Here is an 11,450-nt window from a genome sequence, read left to right as displayed (position 1 = left end):
TAGAGATTTATCATTGTGATAGTGATCATAATATTGAGAGATAAATCTTTTGTAATTTAATCTAAATTGTTCTTGGTCATAGGATTATTAAAAAGGACATTAATAATCCGAAAAGATCAATATATATATAATGGTCTTCATTGGATGAAGATTAATAGATCTCATTTATTAAATTATATATATATATGGTGCATATAGAGATATGACCATTGAACTGACTCACTTTGAGAATTCCTAATGGTTATAATTACCGTATATTTGTCAATAGGATATTCTCAAGATGAACACAGTAATAGAGTTTCCTTTGACCTGCGACTGTCATAGTAATTAACAATGTATTTATTATACTTTGATTCCGGACACCTAATACCCTAGGGTGCTAGTTGAATGGATATTGGGTATGATTTAAATACTTGTAGAATTAATGATTAGTCAATAAGAAATCTGTCAACTCTCGGTAAAGAGTTTGAGCTCTATGATTATAATGACTGAGATGAATAAAACCTTGGCCAAGGGGATTGAATGAATGAAGAAATGAGTTTCTTAGGTCATTCACAGTTCATTATAATAATGGTAACAAGTTAGAGTTTGACAATTAAACCATACTCTAAGAGTTAACCAAGAGCTGGAAAGATGGAAGGAATTATACTTTGTTCTTCTAAGGTTCTTAGTAAAAATATATTACTTCATACTATCGGGTCGTTGAGGAGTGTTGCTAGACGCCAACCTTGATTAGTAAATTTAGTATGACTAATTTACTACCCGCTTAGTATTGAACCTATGGGGTCACACACTAACGAGTGTTCTAATCTTTGCTGTAGAATTATTTAATTATTAATTTGATTTGATCAAATAAATAATTATATTAATTCAAATGGAATATTATTATATTTTTTGCTAGCACCAAGAATATAATAATAGTATGATAATTGAGAATATTATATGAGATTTGAGAATAATTAGTTATTCTATTTCTAAACTTGAATTCTAAATTTGGATGAGATCCTAACTGATTCTGTTTCAAATTGAGTTATGATATGATTCATAAATTTGAAAGATTCAAGTTTAAAATAACAAGATATGATTTAAATTTAAATTGAGAATCAAAATTTAAAATCAGTAACAAATCTCATACTATATATATGTATGCCAAGAGTAGAGGAATGTGAAAGAGACGAGAATAAAACACAAGGGTTTTATTCCTTTACCTCTATACACATAAATGTATGTGAGCCTGATTCTTTGAGAAGAATTTTATGGCATGCAAAGAGTTGCAAGAGGTTTCTCAATTTAGATCAGATGTCCATTAGTCAAGGAGTTGACAGCAAAGGTTGGTCTCGGTGTGGATACGCATAGCGCCTTCGTACCATCGAAGGAGAAAGTGATTTTTACTAAAAGCGTCTAAAGGTATTTAGATCTGATCTACTATCTATATATTATTGGAATAAAGTTTAAGCACAAAATAGATCTTTAAGGATTACTTTATTTTCTTTCGCTGCGTGTATTATGAACACATGGTAATCCTTCAGTGGTATCAGAGCTTTGGCTTTTTGTGTTTAAATTTTATTCCTATTTTCTTAAATTTGTGAATTAATAGGATTAATTCAAATTTTTTTAAGCATGCGATGCAGTTATTTCTATTGAGATGGTTTTCTAATAAATTAATAGTTAATTTATTTCAATGTTAATTATTTAATTGTGATTAAATTATCATTTTTTAATATAAAAGTTATATTTATAATCAAATATTTTGTTTGATTTTATTTATTTATTAAATATTATTGAGATTTTGATTACAATAAAAGGAATAAGATGCAAAATATCTTTTGTTTGTTTCTTATATATAAGTGTATATATAAAGGTCAAATTTGATTTGATAATTTTTTAAGGCTAAACGTTAGTACATAAACAATCGAATTTTGATTTGATTGATGTGTTTTGAACACTATAATTTTAGAAATTAGTTTTTCTAATATTCTTGATTATAAAGATCACAACTAGAAAATTGATTAATACAGACAGATTTACAGACGGATTTAGTCTTTATTACAGACGGATTTTTGGTTACCGACGAAATTACCGACGGATTTTGTCCCTCTGTAAAAGCCCCGTCGGAAATTATTTACCGACGGATTTTTTTTCCGTCGGAAAATTACAGACGGATTTTTAGCAATTACCGACGGATTTTCCCTCTGTAAATTTTCTATCCATTTTCCAAAGGCGACAAACTTTCCGACGGATTTTCCGTCTGTAATTACAGACGGATTTTTAGACGGATTTTCTGTCTGTAATTACAGACGAATTTTCAGACGAATTTTCCGTCTGTAATTTGAACTTTGGAAAATCATCCCGTTCTGATTACAGACAGAAAATCCGTCTGTAATTCCGTCAGTAAAATAAAATAGAATTTTTTTTAGATTTTTTCATTGCAAAATGAATACTTTAAATTTGTTTTCTAAATTTACTCCATCAAACACTGTAAATTGAAAAAAGAAAGCCAAAAATCACATAAATAAACATAATATTCATTACATGATACCTATAAAATTGGATGTTATTTTTCAACATCATTGGCCAATATCTCATTGTCTTAATAAAAAAATACCAAAAATAAATAAGATGACCATCCCAATATTACATGAATGTCACAAATTACACTTAGCACTTAAAGATAGAATAATCTAAAATATTAATAGATAACTAAGTTGCATTGGCAGCATCAAGCTCCATATTGAAAGTTAATTTTGACATCTCCTGACTGAAATAGAATTAAAACCCAAATTAGAATTGGAGTGAATTGGAATGCTTGAATAAAAATAAAGCATATTATTTAGAATTGGAGCTTCTTATGGGAGGGTAAAGGAGGTACTGTAGTAAAATTTGGAGACATAATACCTCCACATAGTAGCTGAATGATTGCTAAGTAGTAGCATTATCCAAAATAAAGTATACCTGCCATAACAAAGTACAATCATATACTTTAATACCAAAATATACGAAGAGCTAAACAAAAACTCTCAATTGAACCATTATCAAATAGTGGTTGTATACTTTAATGCCCCATTATCATAAGTAACTAAAACTCACAAATCCAGCTGTTTATAGGCATTCCTTGAGCTGCACGGCCAGTATTTAGAGCATAACCATTCATCAGAAAGCTGTCTCTAGAAAGTGGATTCTACGTAATTATCACTGTATGTATAATCAAATCATTTGTTTATTCATTGATCATATAGCACTATTAGTTTGCAACCAAGGAAACAATTGCAATAAACACCTTTTTTGTATATATAAAAAGGATTTTGGAAAGCCTTTCAACTTCCCTGAAATTGGTGAGGAAAGCCACCCTTCCATCTCTGGTGGAGCCCAACCATGTACCACCGCTGAGCTCATCCCTTCCGCCCAATATAATGCCGCCGGCCCACCATCCTAACGGCTCTGTGGGCCTGTCAACAATAAACAAATGGTTTTCGTTAGTCACCCAAGTTAAAATCAATCACGTTTGTTACAAAAAAAGGAACCAACACAAGCACTCACCGGTAATAGAATTCGTCCCTGTTGAAACTCATCAGCTGCATCCAATGCTTATTTAACAATAACATCATCACCTGCAATTGTGATAATTTCTTATTAAAAACACAAAACAAAACAAAAACAAACAAGATAATTGAGTTCAGTAATGTGATTGTGAAACTGACCAGTGTTTAATTTGATACTAAGATAAAATCAATTTTCGAAAAAGTACCAAAACTAACCAAAACTGACCAGTCTCATTATACGACCTTAGAACAGTAACCACAGCCAAATCAATGATCATCAACGACTCCAGGAGCCTCCAATTTTCTAGATTCAGGCCAAATCAAACGCAGAATTTTCACTACTCAGCAACAATTCAGCAAAGCTAGCGGCAGAAAATTCAATAATCACATATCTCCAATTTTAAAATTCAGATTCAGAACATAAAATTGCAGAATTAGAGTCTACAACAGCAAAAGCTTCAGAATTCAGCAAGAAATCTAAAACTTACAGAAGAAGTTCACATCAAAGGAGAAGAAGGAGACTCATCAGATTTCAATTTTACATTTTAACCTCAACAACAAACAAAATCAACAGAGCTGGCAGATCGAGCAATAATTCAGCATTCATTTTTGTCTATTTATGCAGAAAACGAAGAAGAAGCGACAGATTTGGCTGAAGAAGAAGAATTAGCTTGGCTGAAGAAGAAGAAGAAGAAGAATCCCACCTAGTTATGCAGGCAAAAATACAAACAGATAGAGGACATCCATTATATTAGCCAGACATTTCTACCATTATTTATAGGAACTCATACCCTTGATTCTATAGAGATCTAACAAAAAGAAAATTGCACAATTGCAGCAAATTCACTATAAACTGAATAAAAATAATAGTAACAAAAATATGGTTGTTCATAGGAAGTTGACAGAAATCCACCTCACTGCAACCGATTCCAAGTTTCTTTCGATCATTCAAGCATCGTTTATGATATTTCACGTACCTGAAGGGAAGAATAACCTCATGAGAAATCCTGAAATTACAACATGTTCAATATAGTCCTAGACCTTATTACACGTATATCATAGCCAAGTATCATAACGTACTTCTGCTGTTGGAAACCGTTTTCTTCTAAAAGTTGGTTACTTGGATGCTGAAAAGGTGGGAAAGATTTTGGCATGGAGCCCACAGGAGGACTACTCGAAAGACCACCATGTGGCGAACTACTCAATTTGGAGGGTTTGAGACTGCAAAATTAAGAGAATAATTGGAAAGAGCTTTTCAGTGATCAAACTAAAGAATCAAACTACCAATACAAAGCTAGTCCAAATAGGACAGTTTTCTGAGTTAAACAATCATGATATATACCTGAATTTGAGTTCGAACATTCTCCAGTTCAGATTCCTGAAAATGTATACAGAGGATTGCAAGATGTATCAGGAACTGAAAATATCAATGTGAAACCTAGTAACAGCAGAATTTGAGCACAAACTATTGAGAATATGAAGTGATAACTTGCCTGCTCATGCAAAGCTTCTTTCAACTGAGATACAACTGCCGCTCTACTTGCTTCAATTAATTTAAGACTTTCAACACACTGTTTCAAAATATTTTCTTGCTGCTCTAGTTCCTTAGACAAAGTTTCTCGCTTGGGATCCTTTGCTGAAAAGAGAAAACAACATAAGAACCCTGGATTTCAAAACTCAGTTGTTACATAAAATGCTATAGTATAAATTTGGGGAAGGGGAGCCACAAAGGTACTCAGCCTCTGCTTCAGGATCCTCTTCTTCCTCTGGATTTGTACGGATTCGTAACCTTCTCCTGAAGAAATGCATGAGAATCAAAACAGAAGTTGACAGTAATTGTCATTCTAAAATAGAAGAAAGATCAGTAAGTTGACAAGCTTTATTTTCAATGTATGTTTCAAATTATTCAGTATCACTAGAAAGAGTTTTATCCAACTAATATCATTAACTAAAGTTTGTATGGATAATTCATAGAAATAAAAAATAAAAAGAGAAAATTAATAGTTAAAAGAAGCAGAGATGAATGAAAGAGTTTGAAGTACCTTCCAACATCACCAGGCTTGACCAAACCAGAATTAACCCTAAGACATGGAACAGAAGCAACAGTCTTAATCATTTTAGGAGCCTCTGTAAAAATAATAGGTGAACCTATCTGTAGCTTTGGACCCTTTGCTTGCAGTCCTATGTTATCTTCTGATGAGTCTTTTGATTCACACTTTACAACAGTAACAACATTTGCTCTTTGTAGTTGATTGTGTTGGAAGAAAGAAGTGTTGTGAAGCTTTGAAAAAACTGAAGATTTAGTAGTAGTAGCAAACGAATAAGGTAAAGCCATGATTAGTTTATGTAGAGTTATCTTTATTTTCTTCTAAGAACAAAAGGAGTAATTGAAGGGCAGGACAATCTGTTTGGGAGCAAATTAGATATTTGTATGGTTCATATTTGAGAAGGCCACTCAAAAGATAACATAAAAGAATAAAATATTGAAAAAATATTATTACTCTTTTTTTATATGATAACAGATTCCAATGTATGTCTACATAAAGTACAGACCAAACACCTGCAGAGGAGAGTAATCCCTTAAGTCCCATGTCCAGTAGTACTAAGGAAAGTAAGGCACACGGAACTTTTTAATTTCCCATTTTTACCTTGTAGACCAAGTTATCAGCTCGTGTTTCCAGGTTTTCATTGTGTTCAAACATGATAAGTTTAACAGAAACCTTTTAAGTACACTTACCATTATGCATTTGGTTCCACTTGACTTTAAAAGCTGAAGAGGAACAAGAGTAGCAGGTTCTAGAGCCTGAAATAGAAAAACAGATCAGGAAAAAAAAGGAAACAAGATGATTGCAGATAAATTATCTATAACAGAACAAAGATATAAATGATCTAGAAAAGAAGCAAACTGACCTGAGCTCCTTTCATCCAGTCATCCTCCTCAATAATTTTAACTTCATATCTTGGTATCTCTTTCAAACCAATAGAATCAGCAGCATGTGAAATGCTCATATTTATATCCTTACCTTCAAGAAAAATGGAACTAACACAAATCTGCAGAGTTAGAAGTGTTTGAAACAGTTCACATAAAATGAGTGCCTTGATCAGATTAGAACTGCAGAGTACCTCTTGTTGGTTTTCACCCTCTGATATTGTCGGATTCCTGAAGAACCAAGAGAGAAAAAAAAAGAAGCAAAGATCATATTCACATTCATACCAAACCCACTGAAAAGATCATATTCACATTCAAATTTCAAGGGAAGTTGAGTAACTTAATTGAATAGAGAAGCTTCTATTCTAAATTACTAATCAATATTAAGCTGCATCAAATATATAAAATTATATGTGAATAACAAGGAGGTAATGTTCATTTTAGTCCTTTGACTAAGTAGGAATAACTCCATTTAGGCAGACACTTAATCAAAGCTACCACACACATTGAAATATCTATTATTGTCAAAACAGATTTGAATGTAATGCTGGATCTCAATGAACTAAGCAATAGGCAAAGTGCGACACTGGTTTTGAAAGATAAAGAGCCTAAAATCAATGAAAAAACAACCTATGCATTAAAAGATAAGAAGCATACTTGTTGAGCTAGCTCCCTGGTAGGAGAGAGCACGAGGCAAAGAGAACATTGTAAATTAGAGACTTGGGCAAGGAAAACCATTTGATGAGAAAAACTGCAGCCAAAAACAGAATTCAATAAGCCATTGATTTGCAGCAACAAATACATATATGGACAAACGATACTGATTTCTAACCTTATTGGCAGCTGAGATAGGTCCGAAGTAGCTTATTGCTTATTGCAGCAACAAATACATATATGGACTTCTATTCTATTTTATTTTATTTATCTAATCACTAACACAAGTTGCATTAAAGACTTTACACCCACGCCATCACTAACTCTCAATTCCTAAAGCAACAAATACATATATGGACCCTGCATAATCAAATTTCAAGGGAAGTTGAGTAACTTAATTGAATAGAGAATCAATTTTCAGCAATTCACATGGCATTCCTATACAAGGATACAACAAGAACCAAGCAAAGAGAAGGTCCACCCTATTTATGGAGTCTCTCTAAGAGATGTACCAGGTGGTCCAAACCCACTTCATAATTGATCAGCAATCTATCAATCTGCTGCTTATCAAGTTAGACAGATTTTTTTTTGCAGGCCTATAGTGTGTAAAATATTCATTTTTCCATTAAAGATGTAAACATAATCATTTTGATAAGATATCATAAGTCAGAAATAACTTAATCACATGCTAGTTTAAACCAAAAGTGTAGTTATTTAAATATCAAATAACAAATAACAAATAACTTAGAGCTTGGATTAAAATTCAAACCTGATAACTTAGTGGAGCTGATCTTGCAAATCTATTGAATGAAGCTGCTATATTGGCTGGTCGTCGGGGAAAGACAGCAATCTCATCTAAAGACAGCAATCTCTTCGTGAATTCATCTTCTGTGACACATGAACACAAATCTTAGAAGCAGTTTTAGCAAACTATTCTCAGATGTTGTTCTGAAAGATGCATTTCTACTTTCTTGCAAAACTTTGACCCCTGGTCATGATCAGAATCCACTAAAACCGGGTGTTCTCATTGCAATTAATTCCAGCCATCTGCATATGCTACAACATCCTCATAAACAGGCATTAATTACATTCTTGATTAATTCCTCTGAAAAAGAAGATTACATATATATTACAGCCAAATAGCTTTAAATCAATTAGAATGAGACCAAAACACATATAGTGAAGCATGGAAGATAGTCCCATCAAAAGCATAAGCAATGTTTAGTAAGAAACTAGTCATAACTTGAGTAACCTATTCTTAAAGTAAGATAGAGTTATGAAGCTCAAACAATGCCATAGTGGAAAAACGATAGGAGAAAGAAAACAACAAACCTGAGGAATTTCAGCAACATATTGCCTAGGATTAACCTGCTTCACTGACAATTGACAATTCTTCACACACCAAAAAAAGTAGCTTTTAAAGAAGCTTTTGCCTTTTGGTTTAATCTAGAAAGTAGCTCAACATACCAATTTATTAGTAAGCTTTGTATCTTAAATTAAGAAGCTCAACTAAGGATACACAAACAAAACTTTGTAATTTGAAAATGATGCCAATGGGGTTTAACTACGCTTTCTTACTTGGCCTTTACGGATTATAGATCAGCATAGTGCACTAGAATTTTAGAATATACTTATATGAACAAATATGAACAAAATTATGAACAGCAAACAGACATTTTATGAACAAAATTCACAAAGTACACAGCATTCAATATTATCAGTGCTTATGAACAAAATTATGAACAGCAAAGTGACTGTTTAACAAACTATGAGCAAAATTATGAGCAAAATGAGCATTCAATGTTCTCAATTTATCACAGTACTCACCGGCTGCGAGGAGGAAGGGCGTTGTTGGAGAGCGAAGGAGAGCACTCGAACACAACGGCGACACAGAGAGAGAAGGAGACCGCTCGAACAGAGGAGACGGCCAACGAGCTTCCAAACGACGGCGAGGGAGCTTCCAATCACGGCGACGCAGCTTCCTACGACGGCGACGGATCTTCTACGGTGGCGGTGGAGGCTGTGTCTGTGTAGGGGCTGCGGTGGCTGCGCCGCTGCGGGGATGCGAGGCTGTGGGGGTTGCGGGGAGCTGCGAGGGCTGATGCGGGGGCTGCGTGGCTGCAGTGGCGGCAGAGACTGCGGTGGCTGCGGGCGGCAGAGACTGCGGGGCAAAGAGTTTGAGGGATGAGGCGAAGAGGAGCGTGAATGGAGTGTGAATGGTGTTCGAATGGAGTGTGAAATGGGTGGTTATAAAATTAGGGTTTTCAATATTTTCGACGGAAAATTTAAATTACAGACGGATTTTTCGTCTGTAATAATTAAATAAAACGCAGTATTTTATCTATTTAATTACAGATGGATTTTTCGTCTGTAATCATTTTAAATCTGTCTGTAATTATTTTTCATGGAAAAAAATTAATTTTTTCGACGGAATTATCGACGGATTCTCTTTTCCGTCTGTAATTTATGCTAATCCATTTTTTTTGTTTTTCGACAAAAAATCCCTCTGAAATTCCCTCTGTATTTCAGTGGGATAAAATCCGTCGGAAATATCCGTCTGTAATAACTAGTTTTCTAGTAGTGAAGAGCGGCCTGACAACCAGGAGTTTTATTTTCAAGATACTAATCAGTATATACATTTGATGTATTAGGGATTTAATTTTATATTTACCTAGACAACCTAGGAGTATAAAATTTAATCTATGAATACTGGTAGAAATTCTCTAACAATTGAGATAAATCTTAAAAGTTAGGAGTTTGCCAAAAAAAAAATAAATAAATAAATAAATTTATCTCTTGTTTACAAGGAACAACCTGACAACCAGGAGACTTGTACTCAAAGATAGAATTTATTTATGCATATGATGATGTATAAGGAGAATTAATTTTATACTTGAACCTAGACAACCTAGGGGTATAAAATATAATTCAGTTAAATAATTGTTCGACAACCAGATAATTATTTGGGATTATAATTATATGGGATATAATTTAATCATATTTATTTGGAATAGGTATGAGTAACAACTTGACAACCAAGGTACTCATTCACGATTCTAAATAATTTTGTCAGAAATATAGATTTCTTATTTACTTTCATATTTTAAATTTTTAAATATGTCTACCTTTTGTGTGGCATACTTGAAAGTAATATATTAAATACAATTTGAGAATTGTATTTTAAAAGGGTTATTATTGAGATGATAATATTCTTCAATAAAATTGACTTTGAAATGGTTAGAACTTTTGATGTATTTATAATATTATTTTACATGGGTTGTTTTGACAACTATAAGTTCTAATTTTAAAGGCACCTCCCCACTATTTATTACTGAACATCTTGAGAAGATGTATGGTGCCCAAAGTAAGATAGTATGACTATCAAAGATTTTATTTAAACTAGTGGGAGTATTGGGTAATATATTTTGAATTAAACAACTTTAGAAGTTGGAAAATGGCTTTAGCGAGAATTGTTCTTGCAACCATTTTTGGAGATTTATTTTGTTACAAACAAAATTTTCCTTAATATGATTAAGGTTTGTGATCTTTTTAGAAAAGCTTAATATGAGTATTGAGGATGCGTATCAAAATTACTCTTAAGGGTTGGTTTGACCAATAATAAAGATATCGAGTATTTTTATTATAAGAGTTTAAAGTAAAATCTCTAACATCTAATTGATATTCTATTGAATAGAGAATGAGATTCTCTCAACGCACAAATATTAGTACTCTATGTACTTCATCATGTTTAAAGAAACATGGAATTTAATTTAGTTGAGGATCACTGTTTGTTAAATATTTGGACAACATTTTAGAAATATTGCTAAATTAACAAATTTCTCATTAAATCAATTTTTTACCCATATGAGATATGGAAAAGGCATAAGCTGAAAGTCAAGAACATTAGAGTTTGGAGATGTTTTATATGTGTTAAGAGATTGCACAACAATAGAATTGATATTAGGTCCAATAAATGAGATTTATTGGTTACCCTAAAGAAATAATGAGATTATTTTTATCACTCTTCTTATGACAAAGTGTCTGTGATAAGAAGTTAAACTCCTTTTTAGAAAAGGGATTCCATCTTAAAGAAAGAGTGGAAGTACAATTACTTTTATTAGAATTGTATACCACTCAATAGAGGATATACTTTCTCTTGAAAGTATAAAAGGTTTGATCGTCAAACTAACCTTTTGAAAAAGTAGCCTATTTGTATAATGATACAATTCTATAAAGATAGATCTAATGGTTACTTAGATTTTTTATAATCATATTCAATACGGATTGTCCTTAAAATACAATTATGCACTATTGTAGTGAGAGATTTG

The 11,450-nt window shown here is 32.6% G+C and overlaps 1 protein-coding gene and 1 long non-coding RNA gene across 5 annotated transcripts; both read right to left on the bottom strand.

Moving 5' to 3' along the window:
• Nucleotides 1-2,483: 2,483 nt before the first annotated feature.
• LOC112771837 (uncharacterized) lies at nt 2,484-3,061 on the bottom strand. The gene is made up of 2 exons (XR_003187240.3): nt 2,896-3,061; nt 2,484-2,758 (listed from the first exon to the last, which is right to left on the bottom strand). It is a non-coding gene; the product is annotated as an uncharacterized lncRNA (long non-coding RNA).
• A 479-nt stretch (nt 3,062-3,540) lies between these two features.
• Nucleotides 3,541-5,145, bottom strand: LOC112771381 (la-related protein 1A). Of its 4 annotated transcripts, none has more exons than XR_003187046.2 (6): nt 5,033-5,144; nt 4,882-4,917; nt 4,620-4,760; nt 4,453-4,516; nt 3,766-3,901; nt 3,541-3,608 (listed from the first exon to the last, which is right to left on the bottom strand). XR_003187046.2 is itself a non-coding variant. In XM_025816109.3 (6 exons), exons 1-5 carry the CDS (start codon nt 5,038-5,040, stop codon nt 3,817-3,819), a joined length of 276 nt encoding a protein of 91 aa, XP_025671894.1. In that variant the 5' UTR covers nt 5,041-5,145; the 3' UTR covers nt 3,542-3,608; nt 3,783-3,816. The 4 variants fall into 4 exon arrangements, 1 of the variants encoding a protein (XP_025671894.1); XR_003187048.2 differs by having other exon boundaries at nt 3,542-3,608; nt 3,783-3,901; nt 5,033-5,145; XR_003187044.2 differs by having other exon boundaries at nt 3,542-3,608; nt 3,766-3,843.
• Nucleotides 5,146-11,450: the final 6,305 nt, after the last annotated feature.

This window comes from Arachis hypogaea, chromosome 18, assembly GCF_003086295.3.
Source record: "Arachis hypogaea cultivar Tifrunner chromosome 18, arahy.Tifrunner.gnm2.J5K5, whole genome shotgun sequence".
NCBI lineage: Eukaryota > Viridiplantae > Streptophyta > Magnoliopsida > Fabales > Fabaceae > Arachis > Arachis hypogaea.
This window is presented reverse-complemented; position numbering and strand designations above follow the sequence as displayed.

Coding starts and splice junctions, on each gene's coding strand:
- LOC112771381 (XM_025816109.3), bottom strand. Junction 4,761..4,881: donor ATGTTCGAACTCAAATTCAG/GTATATATCATG, acceptor TTAATTTTGCAG/TCTCAAACCCTCCAAATTGA. Junction 3,844..4,452: donor TTGGAATCGGTTGCAGTGAG/GTGGATTTCTGT, acceptor GCCTGAATCTAG/AAAATTGGAGGCTCCTGGAG.